General features: G+C 43.4%; 1 protein-coding gene across 3 annotated transcripts in view; it reads right to left on the bottom strand.

Moving 5' to 3' along the window:
- FMN1 (formin 1) overlaps positions 1–21217 on the bottom strand; it is a gene marked incomplete at both ends in the record, with an annotated part of 397602 nt that overhangs the window by 137552 nt on the left and 238833 nt on the right. For all 3 annotated transcript variants that reach the window (XM_082646837.1, XM_082646838.1, XM_082646839.1), the window contains 6 exons: positions 4366–4486; positions 7980–8039; positions 9121–9267; positions 10775–10904; positions 17961–18049; positions 19970–20031. In XM_082646837.1, coding sequence (XP_082502963.1) covers positions 4366–4486; positions 7980–8039; positions 9121–9267; positions 10775–10904; positions 17961–18049; positions 19970–20031 — 609 coding nt within the window. The remainder of the gene's footprint in view (positions 1–4365; positions 4487–7979; positions 8040–9120; positions 9268–10774; positions 10905–17960; positions 18050–19969; positions 20032–21217) is intronic.

The following is a 21217-nucleotide window of genomic DNA, read 5'->3' as shown; positions in this document are numbered from 1 at the left end:
TGTTTTGAGAAATCCTGCTTTAAACAGGGTTAAACCGTTTCATTGTTTTTTTTTTACTACAGGACTTCCCAGAGCCTTTAATAAGCTCATATGCACTGTGTCCCTGTGATTTGTTTTTAGTATAGAGCATTTCCAGGTTTATCAGACTACAGACTCTTTTTTAGAGAGCACCGATTCATATTTCATGCAATACTGGTGAGTGTCACTAGTTGGGAAATCCTACACCTACAGCCTCGGCAATGGGGTGCACGCGCGTGCCTAACTGGCACAATCAGAAAGAATGCATTGCCTGGTGTGTTTGTTTCTTATTGCTATTATGACAAATTACCACAGACTTAAATGGCTTAAAACAATACAGATCTATTACCTCATAGTTCTGTATGTTAGAAGTCTGACATGGGTCTCATTGAGCTGAAATCAAGGTGTTGACAGGGCTGCATTCCCTTCTGGAGGCTCTAGGGAGAATCTGTTCCTTGCCTTTTCCAGTTTTAGAGGCTTCCAACATTCCTTGGTTCACTGCCCGCTTCCACCATCTTCAAAGCCAGCAACACTGCATCTCTCTGATCGTTCTACTGTACTATCTCCCGCTGACCACAGAGAAAGTCGTCAGCTTTTAAAGATTCATTTTCAAGATTTGTGTGATTAGATTAGGCCCACTTGGATGGTCCAGGATAATCTCCCCATCTCAATGTCGGCAAAGTCCCTTTTTGCCATGTAAGGGAACATATTCACAGATTCCAGGGATCAGGGTTTGGACATCTTTGGGAGCCATTACTCTGCCTACCACACGTGAGTTGGTGAGAGTACCTTCAAAGTTCTGGCTAGCAAACGAGGTCAAAGAATGAGAAAGAGAGCAGCGGTCGCTGTTATTTGCTCCCAGATATTACTTGTATCATCAAAGCATCAAGGAAATCAAAAGTATTGTCCGCTTAAGGGATGCAGAACAGTAAACATGATATGGAACACATTCCTAAGCACCGAGGGCTTGGTTTGTAGCGCTCTGGAAATTAGGTTCTCCACAAACACAGCCAGCTGGCCCCTCAACAATATGGGCCTGATTCTACAAGGTGTCTGTTTTCCAGTAAAAGGCATATATGCCTAATCAGCTTCATTGAAGCCTTCCTTACTAAGGGACCGTGCATTCATTACCTCCTATGATGTTGGTGTTACAACTGCCCTATTTTACAGGTGAGACAATACTTTTTATGGTTATGTTACTCGACAAGATCTTGCTTGCTTTCACCAAACCAGTAGCAAGTACATATCTGACTCCAAAGCCTGAGTTCTTAATCCTGTGCAGTACTATTCGCTTTGATAATCCATCTCTCTCAGGTCTCCCCACTCCCCATACCCCACACACAAACGAAGTTCTTTCCTAAGTCCCTATCTGATCCGAGGGTCTACATGTATGGGCTCTAGGCACGTGTGTGTGCACGCCCTTGTGCTCATGCACACACATTCACTAACTCTTTCTGTCCTGTGTGTCCTCACGAGGCTTTATGCCTTGAACAGGTATCTCTCTGTTGTGATCCGATACGGAGACTTCTGGGCCAGCAACAGGGCAAGCTGTGAGTACGTGCCTCACAGTCGTATCTAGTTTCAATGAGGCTAGGTCACCACCTGTGAGGTAACTTGGCAGGTCACCTGAGCGTCATGAACTTCAGCTTTCGCCTCTTGTAAGAGCTGCACAGCAATATCTGCTTCACAGGGTCATTGTAAGGATTTAAAGAGACGGTCTGTGTAAAGCACCTGATAATACTCACGCGATCCATTGTAGCAGATACAATTATCCTCAATTCCTTGCTATGTTTATCTACATAAAAGTGCCGTTGGAAGTTCTGGTCTCTCGGAAAGATGCTCATCGACAACCTCTACCGCTGTTAGTGACATCTATACAGCCAACAACCATCGTTTAATTCCCACCTGATTGTTAAGGTGTGGTCCTTGCTACCCCAAATGATTTTCTTTTAAAGGGCTATGCCTGCCTGGAGAACTAGGGCCTGAGCCTTCTTGAAATTTTCTAATCACATCTGGTTTAGCTTTAGACATTTTCTGGGGTTTTGCCAGCAGCCACGACACTTTAATGGCTACAATAAACCTCAAAGCCTCATCAAATCTTTGCTGTATGTGTGAAAATTATGTCCACTTCAATTAAACATTCCATCTCAGCTCACACCCAGGCCTTGTGGAAACGGAGCTGAAGACTGAACGGGGAAGTGAGATGAAACGGGCCGCCACGACTCTGGCCATCTCGCCAGATGGGATTTGGAAGGACAAGAAATTCATTAGAGAACCCACGTTCTGTATTTTCTTTAAATATTTACTAGGTACCTTTCATGTATTAAAAACACGGGCATCTCTAAAGATTAGCAGGGCATTTTTTTGTTTAAATATTCAATGTGTGTGGGACAGCACCGGTTTCCTCCTTTGCCTTGGTGGTACACTTCACGTCTTTGTGGTGACGTCCCACGCAAAGAAGAAAAATAACTGAGGTAGCGTTCAGTCTTCCTTCATAAGGCAGCTCCTCCAGCTTCAGAAGGTCTTGTATTTCCTTAAAATTGACTGGGGAAAGTGTCAGTGGAGTACTCAGAGATCCGGAATGACACCGTGGATCTCCCTAGAGAAAATAAGGTACATCCACTGCAGAGGTTTGGGGGCACCCCTGCCTCTACACGGTCCTTTGAATTCACTCTTCTTATCCCTTTGTTATTTATCATCAAACACACAGGGATATCAAAGGGAGTGGGCTGAGCCAGGATGCCTGAGAAAGGCAGCCGTGGAGGGACGGCAGGCGAAGAGGAAAGATCCAACGTAGATCAGGTTTCTGCTCGAAAGACCATACGAGAGGGTCTCACAAGGACCAAAAGACGAGAGAGGATGGGCATGCAGGGATGGCGGCCAGGGACTGGACAAGCACAGGTCTTCTCTGCTACTGCAAAAGCCACCCTGAGGACTGGGCTGGCCCTAATTCTGCCACTGGAGAGAGGTAGAAAAAAACTGCTACGTGATGCTACTCCGCTTTCTTAGAATAAAACTCAAGCCCCGCAACTCAGTCGAGGATCAAACCGCCCCTTTTTGAGGAGACGGAAAAGAATGATCACGAGGTCACGTATCACATTCCTGAACGAAGCATTCATTGAAATTCACACTCTCGACCACATCGACAGGAGGGGAAAAAAACCCGCATGTTCCTTTAAAAATAATTTACAAGGTAAAAATATTCACTTGTAACCACTATCCTTATTTAAGCAAGTTCTATGCCCAAAGTAAAAATAAATGGCTCTCCCTGCCACCGGGAGCAGATCTTTCCCACTTTACTTCCATTTCCAAGCTGTCCTCTAAGACTTAGATTTCTGAGCACTCTTTCACAATAAACATTTTTAAAATGTTTATTTTATGTCTTAGTGTAAAATATTCCTGGTGCAAGCTCTTCATTTCCTCAAGCTCTGCTTTTGGCGTGCTGGGCTCCATTTCCACATTAACACGCTCCCTAAATCCTCCACAGAGCTCTTCAATTGGAGTTATACAAGCTCCAAGGCAAGTATTTATATTCTTGGACAAGGAGATGTCTCCACAGTGAAAACACAAGGCTCTAGAAATGCCAAAGGAAAATTCCTGCCCGAGAGACATATTTTCACCTTTTAAAAAAGCCAAAAAGGGCTTTCAGCATTTTGCTTTGGATAATTAAAAATGTAAATTAAACTAAAACAGACTGTTTACTACGGGTCTTACCATCATTATTAGACTCATATACATAAACGAAATATATAGGCACGTCTGTGTGTGTGTGTGTGTGTGTGTGTGCGCGCGTGTGTGTGCGCGCACGCGCGCGCCACAGGGAGAGCAAGAGCAAGAGTGAGAGACAGAAAGATAAGGCAGCACATAGTAAACTAGCTTAGAAAATGCAATGCATGAGATTTTCTAATCAGAACCAATCTGCCTCTCACTGGCTGTGCGAATACAGCTTCTCGAAGCCTCATTTTTCTCATCTATAAAATGGAGTTAGTGTAGTTCCTGCTTATTCGGGTCGTTAGAAGAATTGTATGAGAACACAGTAAGAATTCAAAAAAAGGGTTGTTATTATTTTTATTAAAATTATATCTATTCCATGCTGGAAAATGTAGATATAACAAGATATATATATATATATAAATATAAAATAAACACTAATTAACACCAATCAAAGAGAAAGATGTGTAAATACACTGCTTCCAAATTGTGCACAGAGATGGAAAGTGTCCTGAGGTAGTGTACCATAACTGAACTCTCACCATTCCATTCCCCGAGCCATATAGAAATCATCCCCTTAAATCATTTTAAAAAATCCTATCTATTATCATAATAGCAGAACAGTGTGCCTGTTACCTTCTAGTTGCCTCTTCAGTTTTCTCAAATCTTTTATAAGGTCTTCAAATTTGACTTGGGAGGCCAGAAAGAAATCTTGTGGTTCGGGCAGGGGGAACACACTCTTTTCTGTTCCTGCTTCCTAGAATATATGGTAAACAAAAGTACATTTTACTTCCCAATTGTCACTTTCGGTTGAAATTCCAAAGCATCTTTTTTTCGGATGGTTGGATAAGAATCATGGCAATGCTCCCCTGCTATCCCTAACTTTGGACTTGTTGCTTTGAAGTGCGTTCGTGTCTTTCACGCTATCATTTCGGTCTTATTGGCACTGAGGTTGGCTATGGCTGTAGCTATGGCATGGGCTGGGCTCTGTTTTGCCTCTTGAATCAAAGAGAAAATGGTCAGGTATGTCCTAATCTTAGACCCTCTACTCCCATGGAAAATGGCACAGGAAGAACACATGAAAGTACTTGAATTGAAAGTCCCTGTTGAGTTTCACATGGCAGCAATTAGATAACTCATCTTTGGGGTATGCCAAAGGGTGTGAGTTGGAAGGTACTGGATAAGGCAGCACTGAGGTGGGAGAAACAATCACCATCGCTTATGCTCTTACCCACCTTCCTCTGCAGCTTAAAGCTTGTGGGCACACGTGCGCGCGCGTGTACATGATCAAATTCTTCACATATTTGTAAAGATTCTCTTAATGTTGTTTGGCTTATCTTAGCAGATGTTTACGAGGGCATGGTTGGGTTGGGTTTTGACAAGCTCCACAACTATACCTAATAGAGGATCTCAGCTGAGAAACACCCAGAGGGACACGAACTGTAGGCACATCGGGAGACCAGCAGAGCCTCAACTGTCTTTTCCAGTCCGGCGTGCTTTCTCCCCGAGTTGTTTAATACAAGCTTTGTGTCTTGCATGTCTCAGGCCATCTCCGCTTATTCTCCTCTCCACACAGGCTACTTTGCCAGCTTTCCTTCACATTCCATCTTCCCTGCTGCCATTAGGACTAATTCCAAACTCTAAAACGGCTTTACAAGGCACTTTCTGATCTGGCCTCTGTCTCCATCTCCAGCCTGATTTCTCCCTTCCCCTATCGCTAACTCCCTCTCCTAAACTTTCATAAAATAAAAGAACAGGCCACAGTCTCTTGCTTCTAGGCTTTTGTCTACAAAACTGTCCCTCTTCAAAAACTCTTCCCCAGCCCCTCTTCACACCTCCTTGTTCATACTCCTCTTTCTAGTCTCAAAACAGATATCACTTCCTTAAAGACCTCCCCTAAGTCTCAGCACCTGGGTGTCTCCAAGAGTCCCTGCTAATTCCTGTTATCACAGCACTTTTCAACGTTAACTTAAAAATTGCCTTGTTAGCTTGTGTGTCTTCCCCACTAGACTATAAACATTTTGAAGGCAGGAACTGTGCCTTGTTCTCGGTCAAGTACACACCATCTGGCCTACCAATAAAATCTGTTTGGCACCACTAACAGAGAGCTTATAAAACGCTATTCTGGGAAGTGTGCACCTCGGGCAGGAGTCATCTAACTTATCGTCCTGTTTTCTTGTGGTTTTGAGAATTCCCTGGACCCTAGCCCCCTTCCTTTAAGACCTTTGGCCTCATTTGGGATGCTAGGAGGAGGTGGTTTTCCTCATTTGATCAGAACAATATTTTACGTGATCCGTGTACTATTTTTCATCTTCCTCTACTTATTGTACCGCTTTTTAAAAAACCATGGAAGCAGTACCCTCCTTTGAGCGCCAAGGTGGAACAACATCTAAGATGCTTGTCACAAAACGCCATGGTAATCTATGGAAGAACTCATGCCTATTTCTTTCTATTTTCCAAAACTTTTTATCAGATTCAGTCCTGGCTTCATTTTTTTTTTTTTTTTTTTTTTTTTTAAGCTAGAAAAAGAGAAAATGCTACTGAGCAAATCGGCCCGGTAGTAGCTCTTGCGAAAGCTGCTCAATTGGAGTTCAAAAGACATGGCCCTAGAAGGGTTTCTTTGAACGTCACATAGACCTAGACTTGGACCAAAAACCAGGCATGAGTGGAAGGAAGCTTGGAGCAAGAGTCACCTTTCTTCCGCTAACTGCTCATCACCACTAACCACAAAAATCATCACTTATGCTCCTAAGAGGGAAGGGATCATTTACTAAATCACATAATGCTGTACTCTTGTTGAGTGCAATTCATTTTAACACAGTGAAAACTGGGAGAGCACCACACAAATGTTGACTTCTTGTTTTTCCTAAACTGGACCATCCCGTGTTTGCAATTAATCTTACTTTAAGATTTCCCTCTGTGAAGTCGATTCCACTGGGTTCAGCTCTCTTCAGTAGGAGTCAAACTCCATCGGCAAATTTCATCCTTCCTACACAGTGCATCTGTGTAGGCAGGATGGTTGAGGCAGAGACTATGAGTACATCTGCTTAGGCCAGCCTCGAATTTGAACTGTCACCTCAAGAGCCTTCAGGATAACTCTTCTGCCACCCTGGTACCTGCCTTCAGAACTTTGGCTGCACACACATTGCCTGAAGCTCAACACACCTACCCTGCTCTACCAGAAGATAGCTCTCGCCTCGTTGCATCTTGTTTGTTACAGATGCTACTTATTACATGCTTGTGGGTATTTATAGTACATTCAACTCAGCAAGTATTTATCAAGCACCTACATTACGAACATGAAAAAAGAGACAACAAAGAGTTCTGGACCTCAAGGAGCAATGCCGGGAAGCTAGGTAATGGCTCAATGATATCTATACACAGGGGAATAATAAACCTGGTGGTAGATACATTGACAACGGTTAGATAAACCCACCAGGAGGGTAGGAGAGATGACTAAAGACTTCATCAGTGCTTGGCCTGTCTTCTGCATGAAACTGTAGGCCTTTTGAAAACGAGGCCCTGGAAGCTTTACTTTTCTTCCCTTGGTACCTAGGAAAAACTCTGCTTGTGTGGATAGTCGAGCGGGACTCCTGACAACATTTTCCTGAGACTTTTTCCATTTACTGACTGCTAGGTTTCTCAACAACTTACAATAGTACCTCTTTCTTCTCAAAGCTAGGACTCCTTGTTCTCGATTTAATGAGAAGGACTAAAACACAGAAAATTGCGCTCAGGTGGATTCTCACAGAAATTTTTATTTCTAATGGCCCAGTGTAATCTAAGCAGGGAAGATGGATTTCAAATTCCACGTCTTTAACTTGTTCACAGATGAACATTGCTGATAAAGTATTGGGTATTATTGCATCTTAAGTTCCTAACTTTTGGTCTGCATCCCAGAATCTAGTTTCAAATATAACCAATTACTGAATGGATATGGGTTTCACAGAGACCCTCACAATCTGGTCAGAAGGCACTGAGATGACTGGGGGTCTCTTTGAAGCTGTGTTATACAGCGGATTAAGAGTCAGTAGATTTGCGCCACTGAATAATGCTTCTCTTTACAACAGTCAACTAAACTCTCTTGGCTCCAGTGTTCCCATCTGTAAACCAAGGAAGCTGGAGAGCTCTCAAATTCTATGTTGGACTTGAAATTCATCCATCCATCCATCATCCAATTTCTGAATGCCAGCAATGTGCAGGAGCTGAAACCCCATTAGTGTAGTTTTCCACATAACGCAATTTCTTACCTGATCATAGTAACGCAGGTAATATTTCACAACATAGTCCACCAGATTAATCCCATTATCCTAGGTTTAAAAGAGAAGTTTAAATGAATATCATTCACGTGAGACCCTGCCATATTAGATAGTCAAAGAGCTGAAATCTCACTCTGTAACCCTAATACTTTTCATTTGTGATACCTGGTCCTAATTCTTTTGGAGACTGTCCTCTCTCCTCCTTGTCCCATTCATTTTTATGGCATCTCTACAAAGAAATGACACTACACTCTTTCTTGGGGTTGGGGGGGAACCCAAAGAGGTAATCCATAAGGCCTCTGAGGTAATGGCTAAGACACGCACCAGCCAACCAAAAGACTGTCTCCATACTTTCAGGCCTAAAGCCAAGAAGGGAGGGGGTAGGGGAGGGCTGAAGGGAACCAGAGAGTAGAACAGAAGACCATCCCTCCCTTCCCACCTTTCAAAAAATGTGTGTTCTTACTGGCGTGAAAAACAATCAAGGAGGCTTAAAAGGAACACCCTGCCACTTTATGACCCTGGGACTCCGGGGGAGAGCAGGCCCTCCCACAAGGCAGCCTTTGTGTCTCGTTCACGTGGGTCTAATTCTAATTTGCCTGTGTGTTTCCCCTCCCTCCGCTCCCCCTGCCCCCCCAGGGGACGCCTAGATATGGGCTGGTTGTTTCTAAAGAGGTAGCTCTGCAGGGTGTGGAGCCAAGCGATAATCAGTCTCAGAGGGTCTGACAGTGGACCCCCAGCCCAATTGTTGTGGACCCGAGAGTAATTCCAACGCTCAGCTCCCGTGGTGAGTCAGCACTGCTCTCCACTTAGGAGCGAGTAAATTACAAGGAGCTAACGCCAAACTCGAGCAGACTCAAGCCTTGCGCCATGGCTAATACTGTACGCTCTCTGCTTTATCCTCTCACGGCAGTTCAACATCTAACTGTGTGCTTTCGAGCAAACGAGTGTTGGGGATTTTGTCATCAAAAGGAGATGAAAAACCTGTCTTTATTCAAAAGAAAGCAAACAGGGTACGGTTAGGGGGAGGATAGAGATGAACGGAACACCCAGGAACACTTTTTTTGAAAATTGAAGGTATACGAGGAAAACAATGACAGATCACAGACCTTCGTTATGAAAAATAAATAAATACCCGACTTTTGACGTCCTTGAGTTTGGGCAGAATTTCTAAGCTATATCCATCTGCTTGTCCCCGAGTCCTATTTCCTCCATTCATATAGTTTCCAAAAGCCAGAATGAGAGCCAAAATATCCTTCACACTCTTCATCTGCAGCAAGCCCTGGGAAGGCAAACACCCATTATTATGCGGCTGAACTCCAAACGCACCTGTGTTCATTCAACAACAAATATTCACTGAGCGCTCGATAGGCTGTTTGCTGGCCTGTTACCAACTGGATTTATAGTTGGTGAAATGGAAAATACACTTCACTAAGCCATAAGTGTCTTAAAAAATATGTTAACAGCCATCATTTTTTAATCCTTTCAATGAATTACAAACTGCGCATGTTCTAATACTGAATAGTAAATATTAGTTTTTATATTTCTATTTGAGCCGGTTTTATTTTTTAAATACTTATTTTAAAGGATTTAGAAATTGAAAAAAGACAGTTGTTACAGTTAGGCTTTGTATGTGACGGCTTCTAAGTAGGAAGGGGTTTAAGATCATTTGAGGATCTGGTTTTGGACGATGTATCTATACAAACAGCACAGTTAAACGTAGGGTAGATACAATAGCAAGCCTATACTTCCTTACCCCTGGAAATAATCCTCAGAGGTGAACTACAGAATCCTCAGAGGTGAATACAATCATGTATTTCAAGGTCATAGGCTATGTTTATTAAGTGTTTGCTGATTTGTCTATTAACTTTTACTATCTGTCTATTAATTTCAAGCTGCTTGGGGTTCTCTTCAGCTCCCCATCTCATTTGTTTTTCCTCTCTCTCTCATTCTTTTGCCCCAAGTGCAAATTTTCAAATTGGTACTTTTCCCCTTCTCTACAGTTTTAGTCGACTTTATTTTCCTTGATTTTAGGGTAAAGAAAGCAAACCAAGTGCAGCTCTAGGACGACCTCTGCTCCTGCCTCGTAGGGCGTTATTAGAGGGTGCATATTATATACCTTGGTAATATTTATGCTTTCTTTAGTGAAATCTTTTATATTTGAGAAGGAAAAAACCCCATGCCTCCAGATAAGCAACTAAACATTACAGTATTTGTGGAGGATCACCATGTGGTGAAGGACGTGCGTCACTGGGAGAAAAAGCCACATTCAAGAATTTAACTTTATAACAAACCCCAGTGTGGTAAAGCCAACAAAAACTTATCGGCCCATCACTCATTATCATAATCATTGATTTCATTTATCAAGTCTCTAGAATATTTTTATTTTACTATGTAAACACATTTCAGATGATCCAATGCATTGGTCTAAGGCAAATCTCTTTTTGCAATCTAGAGAGTCAGAATAGAAAACACACTATACTATTTAGGTTGGTTTTAAGTGGCCAGAATGTACATTGGGAGGTATTTGGAATACGTTAGAAGAAATCTGTAAAAGTGTCGTTTTTTTTCCTCCCTCTTTCTCCTCTGTCGATCTGCGTCTCCTTCTTTCTTACTCACCTGCATGCACGCTCACACGGGATAATCGTCACAGTTATACTCAGGAAAACACACAACCTTAAGTCCACAATATTTCTGCAGAGGGACTCGAGTTGATCTTTCCCAGTCCCCACTCCCTCCTTTACCCCCAAGGAGGGCAAAGCTGTCTTTGAATTAGACAGCAAACATACCTTAGAAGCTCGTGTGATGATCTCTACCTTTCGGTGCACGGCAGTAATGCCCTCAGAAAAGACAGATCTGAAGATTATACACTGGGCACGTTCAGCAAAATTAGGGATCTGGGCTAACTCGTGTAAAAATCTGTAAGAATTAAGAATGAATCATCTGACTTCACATATAATCGCAAGGAAAATAAAAAGACAGCAGAAAGAGATTCGTCATGAGAGCATTCCTTGTTTGACAACGTTAATTGAACAATTATAAAAGGCATCAAACAGGCAAACTCAGGGGACTCCAAGGGTTTGTGCTCTACTGTTAACAACAAAGACGCTTTTAAAAATGGGTTTCCATATATCACCTCACACCTGTCAGAATGGCTGTCATTAAAAAGAACACAAATAACAAATGCTGGAGAGGATGTGGAGAAAAGGGAACCCTCATACACTGTTGGTGGGAATGTAAATGGGTGCAGCCACTGTGGAAAACAGTACGGAGGTTTCTCAAAAAAAAAAACTAAATATAGAGCTACTATATGACCCAGCAACTCCACTCCAAAAAAATAAAAACCAAAACAAAATCCAAAAAAACCAAAAACACTAATTTGGAAAGATACATGCACCCCAACAGTCACAGCAGCATTATTTACAACTGCCAAGATATGGAAGCAACCTAAGCAACCACTGACAGATGAGTGGATAAAGAAGATGTGGTATATGTGTATATACATACACACACATACATATACACACACAATGGAATACTACTCAGCCATAAAAAAGAATGAAATTTTGCTATTTGCAGCAACACGGATGGACTTGGAGGGCATTAGGCTAAGTGAAATAAGTCAGACAAAGACAAATACTGTATGATACCACTTATATGTGGAATCTAAAAAACACACCAAAATAGTGAATATAACAAAAAAGCAGCAGACTCACAGATACAGAGAATTAGTGGTTACCAGTCGTGGCAGGAGGGGCCATATAAGGGTAGGGGAGTGGAAGGTACAAACTATTGGGTATAAGATAGGCTCAAAGATATATTTTACAATGCAGGGGATATAGCCAACATTTTGTAATACCTGTAAATGGAAAATAACCTTTAAAAATTGTATAAAAATTTTTTAAAATAAAAAAAAATAAAATGGGTTTCTATAATGGTGAGCAAACATATGGTGTATAAATTAAGAACAGAAAGTTAACGCAAGTATACTGAACCATGTGAAGCTATCTGTCTCTTGCTACCCCAGTAAGACTAAACCGAAAAGGAAAGCATTAATCTTAAGTGTTTGGGGGAAAAAAAAAATACACAGTAGACTCCCTTTATAATGCAGCATTCTCTAATGGTGTATTAACACAGGCTAAGTAAGGGGAAGACTTGAGGCAAATGTCTATAGACAAGTGAAAAAATAATCTCTTTCTGAAGTTAGATTACTACTTTTTGTTGTTGTTGTTCAAACAATTATAATAATCTATAATGATTCTATTCTGCAGGTATCTGTTTACTTTTCCACAACGACTTACCTACACAGACAGGACTTCATAGCTCCATGCTTGGAACAAAGGAGGCACTCATTAAGTGGGCACGATCTAAAGTTTCTTAAAAACTATGGCAAGACAGATCTTAAAAGCTAAAGTTGAGTACTGACCTACGCACAGAAGTTCACTGTCTGAGCAGCTGGGCACTGGTGCCCTTTGCAAAATTAAGTTGGAAGAGCTACATATCCTCTAGGCCAACCACCCGAGGTAGGGGTATACACTAAAATGGATGGAAAGAGTTGGACATGAATTCAGAAAAGGAGAGAATCCACTAAAAGCTTTTAAATCCATTTGGGGGTTGAAATGATGATTAACTGATAGTTCTGAAAGTCTTGGTCAAACCATAACATCATTACCTTGACATTTCGTAACCTCTTACCAAGGATGCTTTTACCTAGGAGCAAAGCTGGAGCCCCCTTCTTTCCAGAACCAAAGGAATTTCCTTAGCTAATAATACTCTGTGCCTCTTTTAGGGACACTTGGGTTTTAATAAGATTCTAATAATCAGCTGTTTTTCTTATTTATCCTACAACTAGGTCATAATCCTTTTTTTTTTCTAAATAACACTGAGAGGAAGCAAAGAATGTCCATAAGAGAAAACATACCTTTGCTTTAAGGTTCTGTAACTCTGATTATTATGAAAACCATGTGATGGGATATAAAAGTGGAAACCCAAAGGAATTCTGAATTAGGACAAGATGAAAAAATGACACTCTATGTGTGAATTGTTTCTTTGTAAAATTAGTATTAAACCACTGATGCATTTATGACTGAAATCAGGGGTATCACCAGTTCTCACAAACATGAGCAGTAAAAAGCTTGCGGGACTGGAGGCATTTGGTCCTGTAGCGAGTCTTGGGAAGTTTTACTTATTCAGACGCTGCTGAGAGCAACCTCAAGTGTAGCACCCTGCGCTTCTCCCTTTCCAAATGCAGCCATGAAACACTATTCCCTAAGTAGGACCCAGATCCCTGAGTGGGTACACTTCCTCGTTTCAATGAACACAGCGAGTGAAGCATTGATGGAGAGAATATACATTATCAACAGCCCAGCTGACCAGCAAGGTCTTAGATGAGAAGAAGGAACTGCTATATAAGCAATTGCTTATAACTCGTCTCCAAAAAGGACGTTTAGGACCAACATGAGGAGACGAGCCCACAGGCTCAAGCAATTGGTGTTACCCGGAAAAAAGAGTAAAATAGAACTACAAGGTTCCCTGGGGTCAAAGCTTTACTGGAACTAGGGCTCGCACTAGGAAGGCTCCCAGAGAATCTTAAAGACCCAGTGTTCTGTGTATGGAGAAGGGGCCGAAGCACATATCCAGAGTTGGAGGGGGGAGGGAAATTCAGCTATTTCACAATACTTTTGGATAGAACTGTAGGGAATGTGTCACCAAAAACACCAGAGCATCAGTCACCAAGGATTTTAGTGTCTTTAGATGTGTACGAAGCACTTACAGTGCGTCAGGCACCATGCTGAGACCTGAATTTAACTTAAACACAATTCCTTCTTGATCACCTGTGAAATAAATCCACAGTTACCACGAGTGTGATGAGCGCTCTCGGTGATGGGGCCTAAAATAGGAGCTATGGAAGCCATACGCAGGGCATCAAAGTCAGAGTCCTGGAGGGACCGTGTCAGCCAAGGTCTCCGGGAGCCCTCTGGTCCTTGTGCAGGACACATGTAAGAGGCTGCCAGCGAGAGCCTGGACAGGCTGAATGATATTCGTGGGAAAAGGTGAGAAAAAGCTAAAATGGGGCTTTGTGTTCTAAAATAAAGAGTTCAAGCTTTTTTTCTGAATGAAGGAAGGGTTTTAAACAGAGGAGTGAAACTTTCCGCTTTTTGTTTCAGAAAATCGCCCTTGCAATGGCTCAGCTGATGGATTGGAAGTGAGAGCAGATCTGAGGCTGGGAGCAGCTGGAATATTCTAAGGGGGAACGAGGGAGGGCCTGCGGTGTGGATGCTGAGGGGCGAAGGGTGAGAAAGCGACTGAGGCTGCCAGACCCTATGGAGCTGACCCATCCCACGGGACGCTGAGAAGAGTCCAGGATGACTTGTGGGTTTTGGGGCCTGGTCACCTGGTAGAAGGCGAAGATACAAAATACTAGAGAGGCAAATTTGGGAAAAACAAAGTCTCGAGGAAAGCAGACTTTCCCATTTATCTGAGAAAGTACCAGAAGTGCAGGTTACCTCAAAGGCTATGAAGTGTCTAATATCTTATCTCCCACATGTGGGTTTTACACTCCACCCATAAGGGCAGGGGTAAGCGCTCCTTTACACATCCCCAAGGAGAGGGTCTTGGGCATTATTAGGCCATGGTACTTATGAAGATTTAGGGACTGATTTCCTTTTGGACTAGTCTAACTTTACACCCTAGGGCCAGAGATAGAAAGGACTCAATACCCGCAAAAAGCCGCAGGCCAGGGACCTTCCTCTTCTTTCCTTAAGGCAGGCTGATCTTCCTAGGATGGACTGTAAGTACAGCCGGTACACAGCAGAAACATTCTGCACCTCACGGTACGTGGGTCACACACCCACAGCAACTCGGCTGTCAGGTGGATCGATGCAATGGGCCCACTGTTTTCAAGGGACTAACATGTGGTTTACCATTCCTCAAAGCCCTGAATGCTGTAACTTACGTTCCTCCATAGAGGAGGACGCTAACAGAGCCTTGTTTCAACGTCAATATGTCTTCTTTGGGGCGATCCCCAGGCAGCTGTGGGCCTCAGTGGAGCATCCCAATAGGCTGTATATGGTATCCTCACTTTAGGCCACAAAAAGCACACATCAGGCCTAATCAGACCCAGTAGAGCCTCCCCTCGCCTCACCACCATCCCAAGGAGAGCGTGAACAGAGTTGAGGACCATTGCTGAAGGGAGCGGTTCTCAGACAGCCTGGTCCCAAGCAGATGACACCTCTGTGGGAAATGACTTTCTAAATCTGGCCCTGCGGCGCAAGAAAGCTGATGAGGTGAGTGAGGAGGGCAGCCTCCCCAGGCTCTGATTTAAAGCCTGGGCACCACAGGAATCTTAGGAAACTGCAATGCTGAAACTATAAATGATTCATATTTTCCAGTATGCAAAACATGCTTATAGTCAACTCACTTGGAACTAATGGCAAATCAGTTGCCAGGAAATCAGACTCTGGCATGAATCAAACGAATGCTACACTGTGCAGGAGGTCAGGAGTAAAGGTGAAAATCACTCAGCCCTGGAGGCCCTACCTCTCTGGGCCTCACCCTCTAGCAGCTGAGCCCAAGCATATCACCAGGACAGCATGACCATCTTCTTTGCTGCCACTAAGAGCTTAGCATGTTCAGGAAGCCCTTACAAGGACCAGTTGCAAACTTTAAAAACACTCTTCCATCCACATCATCAGGAGAGAAAGCAAGAGAACTTTAATAAGTCATCTGTTAATTACCTGCTGCCATTATTCTGTGTCCTGGCAATTAATCTCGAAAAAGAATGTTAGAAAGGCATTAACACAGGAAGGAAAAGGGGAACACTTCCGGAGCAAGGACCCACGGTTCATTTTACCAAGTGGGCCGTTCCACAGTTTAGAGCAGGGGTTGGTGAATTACAGTCCCCAGGCCAAATTCTTTGTTTTGGTATGGCCCATCAGCTAAGAATGGTTTTCACATTTTTAAATGGTTGAAAAAAATCAAACATTTAAACATTAATATTAATCAAATATTAACCAGAATAATATTCTGTGACATGTACAATGATATGAAATTCAAATTTCAGCGTCCATAAATGAACTGTTCTTGGCGCACAGCCACGCCCATTTGTTTATGTATTGTCTGTGCTCGCTTCTGCACAACCACCGTTGACTTGAGTAGTTCCAGCAGATTGTAATGGCTCACAAAGCCTAAAGTACTTACTACCGGGTCCTTCATAGGAAACGTGTACCAACTCTGGGCTTGGAGTATCATTGCTTTAACATGGCATAGTTGGCACTACCCAAACGCTTGTCCGTGTTATGGACTGAATGTTTGTATCCCCCCCAAAATCCCTAAGTTGAAATCCTCACCCCCAAAGTGATGGTAATAAGAAGTAGGGCCTTTAGGAAGTAATTAGGTCATGAGGGGTGAGCCCTCATGAGTGGGGTTAGCGCCCTTCAGAGAAGAGACACAAGCGCTTACTTCCCCTCTCTGCTCTCTGCCACGTGAAGATACAAAGGGAAGTCTGCAGCCTGGAAGAGGGTGCTCACCAGAACCCAACCATGCTGGCACCTGGATCTCAGACTTCCAGCCTCAGGAACTGTGAGGAATAAAATTCTGCCGTTGATAAGTCACCCAGTTTAGGATACTTTGTTATAGCAGCCCAAACTGACTAAGACAGTCCTCAAATACTCCTCATGGCCTTGTGTCTAAATATCCCATTATTAGTCACTTCATTTTCCGCCGTCAGCACCTTAGTGGGACTGAATTTATTATATTAGGAAACAAGACTTGGGAGTGGACCACAGGATGGGTCGGGATGGGAGTTGGTAAGGACGGGGGGCTCAAGTCGATGGAACAGAAGGGCAGGGAAGCCCATCTGCATTGAGTCACAATATTCTTAGGCTTCATGAACTAACTTTGGGTGTGTGTGGGGGGAGAACCCTGCCATACGCTCCATGTGACAGCCAGTCATCTAAGGGTCCCCAAATTATCATAAAGGTTTGTCAATAACTGAGGAAACCTAGAAATTCCTCACCCAGTCACTGAAAGATGTTTCTTCTGGACCTGAATACCCTGGCTTCCAAGGGGAGTGGGGCATTTTAGAGGAACCAAGGGCAAGGTGTGACGATTTCAGTATGAGCGACTGACCCCTGAATGTCTCTGGGGCTGACTTGTTACCCTAAACCCAGTCAATTTCCTCTTTGCTTCCTATTCCTTGCCTCATCTCCAGGCTGAGAAGCACAGCCTGCACTGGGCAGGAAGCACTCAAGGTAGCCACGAGCTAAGTAGCCCTCTGTCCACTCGGGACCCATCCCACATTCTCACAGAGTCCTTAGGGCTGCAGAGCCCCAGAAGGTTATCCATGGTTTGTAGACCCCAAGAGCCCAGCCAAGGACGAGAGTCACTCAGTTATGCACTAGAGTTCTGGGCTTTCAAAGTGTGTGGAACACCCCAAACTAGAGAGCAGACACCTCCACATAGTGACTGGAGAGAAGCACAGGCACATGCAAAGGGAGGATGAAAAAGCCACATCTAAATTGGGCAGAGCAGGTAGAGAATTTGGGGAGAAAGCTGGCACGTTCAGCCTACATTTACTGGATACAATATTTAGGAAAATCAATTTGAATTCTGTGACTCTGACATCATCCCTTTTAACTGCATCAGCAGAACCTTAAACAGAGCAGTAACCTCTCCCTTCCTCAGTTACCCTTTGGGCCAGAATGTTTAGTCTAGGAGGAATTAACAAGTTGCTAGGACAAGAAAAGGGGAGTCATGAGGGGTGGGGTGAGGGGTTGAGACATGATATCCAGCAGCACAAATCTCCCGGCTGCCTTTCCCGGCAGTCAGGTCACTCTGCTGTGTGCAATAGGTCACAGGAATGACGCTGCTGTGACTTAGCTTGGCACGGTTGAGATCTGGTTATTCGGAGCTGGGAGGCAGGAAGATAGGGACGGCCCTTCTTTTGTTAACAGAAAAGTGTTTAAGCATCCTTACTGCTCAGGTTTATCCAGTAGCTTCAATTCTTCCTCTTTGGATGTCTCATAATACTTTCTTATTTTAACGAGTTCATCCTCTTGGGCTCTCTGTGTTGAAACAGAAACAAAACACACACACAAAGTGAGCAATGAGAACCTGTCTAAAGCAGTGTGTCTCAGAGTGTGGTCTCTGGACAGGCAGCATCAGCACCACCTGTCGCTACTTAGAAATGCCCATTGTTGGCCCCGCCCCGGATATAAGACACTCCAGAGGTAGGGCTCAGCAAGCCCTCCAGGTGCTTCTGAGACATGCTAATGTTTGGGAATTACTGGCTAAACTAAATGGTCCTAACAAGTGACCTTAGCTGGATACAGAAGCCAGGACATTTGATTGTTAACCTTTGAATCCCCTGTGTCTTTCCCAGTAAGATAGGGTAAGGGTCAAGTTGTCCTTAGCATTTGCTTTCTTCATCCTCAGAACCAAACAGCCCTCCTAACTCATGTAGGCGCCTGATTTTGAAATTTCTGGTCCGCAGGTTCTTTCTGAATTTTCTAAGCATTCGTTGTTTGCACCACTGATTTTGGCATTTAGTCCCATACGTCCTCAATGTGCGCAACTGTGTCAGTGGTATGTAGCTTATGTCTACTGTAAGCTAACAAGTACCCATCACGCGCACAGTCCTGAGCCCGAGGTAACAACTAAAAGCATCCTAGAAGGCACTCTGCCTTTTACAAAGTCCTCCGACATCAAGTATTGCATCCTTGTTTTAAAGCTGACTCCACCGAGGCTTACACCAAGGACCTGGCAAAGAGCCTGACTTAGAACACCTTTCTTCCACAACACCAGGATGCCCCCCAGGTATTCAACAAATGTGCCATTAGCTCCCGACGGCCTAGGATGTGTGCACCTTCTTTATGAACGAAAGCCTTCCTAAGAGAAACATGGGAAGTTCCCACCCAGTCGTACCAAACAGTTCCTGACACGCACAAAGGATGTAGAAAGGTGAAGGGAACTGGCAATCCCGCTAGGCTGGATTATCACACTATGGAAATTTTCTCGGAGATGCTTAAGGTCCCAGGGGACCTAAGCATTGAAATGAAATCGTTTTTTGAGCTCGGTAATCATAGCATGCTATAGAGCTCCGGGTAGCTTCCTGAGAAACAGCGTTACTTCAGTAAAAAGAATCTGTTTCAGTCTATGTTTTCAAATCCTAACCAGAACAGTTAACAATTATGGGAACTGTGACTCTCCTGTGTCACCTTCTCAAGAAAGCCTGACAATTATGCTCGTTATCTCCACATGTAATCCACACATGAAGACCATATATGTGTACAGCGCTGTTTATTTTCAAAAGACACGGCTACTGCTGCATATACTGAATTCTCTTTTAATACAAAAATCATGTCGAGCCCATTATAATCCCCATTGTACTGATAAACAGGTTTAAGGAATTTAACTGGTCTGAGGCCACTCAGCAGTAAATGGTAGAGCTCGACCTCAAACCTGAGAGTATCCCACTCTAAATCCAAAACGCACACCCACCACCCTATACTATTTCCCACGATCAGTGCCGTCAGTCCACTTGGGCTAAAAGTAACCATCCAAGCTGGTAACAGCATCCCCATTCCTCAGAGGATGACACTGGTGCACACCAGCGTTAAGCTGGTAACTCAGCTTCATGCACTCTGATTGCAAGCCACAGGGCTGGGCTGGGTTCCACGGCACACGAGTGGCCTCCACATTGAACTGCCTTCCCTCGCAAAAGAAATCTACTAACCCAGATACCACAGTGGGCGGTCAGGAACCTAGCGCTTTCTTCATGCTCAGTCTCATTTGAGCCTGCATTTCTGGGCCTTAACCTCTTCCACGCAATGTCACAATTCCCACTGCTGAGGAACATGAATGGCTCAGTGACTTTTCAGGTGGAAGGAGTCACATATAACCATTTTCTAGACATTACCTTTTTTTTAAGTTAGTTAAGATACAAAAATCCGGAAACTCTGGCTCCGTAGGTGTTTGATACTCACGTTTTCATATAAGGCCGCCAGGGTTTCCAGATCAACCACGGAATCATCCACGTTAAAAATGGCTGCCGAGCCCCCAAAGAGAAAAAGAAAGAGGATAAGAGGTTAGATTGGATGCCCCTGCACTCACATGTACTCCACGTCTAGCCTCCAAGCAATGTAACATTGCCCCCTCTCACACAGGTTGCCTTTCGGCTCGTTCCCGCTCCCTTTCCTTTTGCACCAGGGGCCCCCCCGTGAAAGAAACCGAAATGGTTCCGATCACTGGCCTGAGCCTTGGCCCTGCCTGGTTTAATTCCTCAAGCTCTGCATCCTTTCTGCAGTTTAATTTAGGCTCCACAGGAGAAGTGTTTGTGCTTTAAAACTAAATCAGTTTGTAGGTTTGCAACACAAGGTTAAATCTTTCTTCCCGGCTGGTAATTGAAGAGATTTAGTACCTGATGCACCAGAACTGACTCTTGCCCGTTACCAGGAAGAGAGAGAGAGAGAAAAAAAAGACGATGTTGGCAAATTAAATGAATTCAGGCATGTGATTTCAGGCACCTTTCCATGGCCGCTGCAAACATCTTGTTTGGATTAAAGAGACAAGAAAAAGCAATAATTGCATCAATGGCAAATTAAGATTATGGAAACCTCCCATGAGCCAGTCTTAAGGCAAGTTCTCATTCCCATGGTTTTATTTGGATCCTACTTGTTGTTCTGTATGTTAAATAAGTTAGTTAGCTGTTAACTAATATGCCTGTGATTTCATCTAGAAAGATTCCTTCCCATATATACCAGCATACAAACATTGAGATTTTAAAGCCTTAATGGATTTGGCAATCAAAGTGCTCGAAATAGGCAGCTCCACATCTTTAAATAATTATTCAAAACTAATAAGGTTTGTTCCCTCAACCCCACCTCCTTTCTCTGACTTTACATTGTGAAATTAACCAGCACACTAGTAAATTTTCTCCGTGGCAGGCTAATTAATTTTATTAAACCAACCAGTAATATTTAGAATGCCTTAAAATTCTGCTCGTCAACCACTGTTCTGTTCGTTGGCACTACACCACAGTTTTTGGAGAAGGTAGGGATCAAGGTAAAGGGCAGGTTGCTTTCAAATTGTTTTGCCTCTTCTGTGGTTTAGAATCACATGAACGCCTTTATACAATTTTAATAAACTTAATTAACGGAGCTAAGATCATGTAACTTCACAGAACACCGAGAAATGTACTTAAAATTCCTTCATAGGCCACCTTCTCTAACTTA

Source organism: Grampus griseus (assembly GCF_964374135.1).
Source record: "Grampus griseus genome assembly, chromosome: 2".
NCBI lineage: Eukaryota > Metazoa > Chordata > Mammalia > Artiodactyla > Delphinidae > Grampus > Grampus griseus.
This window is presented reverse-complemented; position numbering and strand designations above follow the sequence as displayed.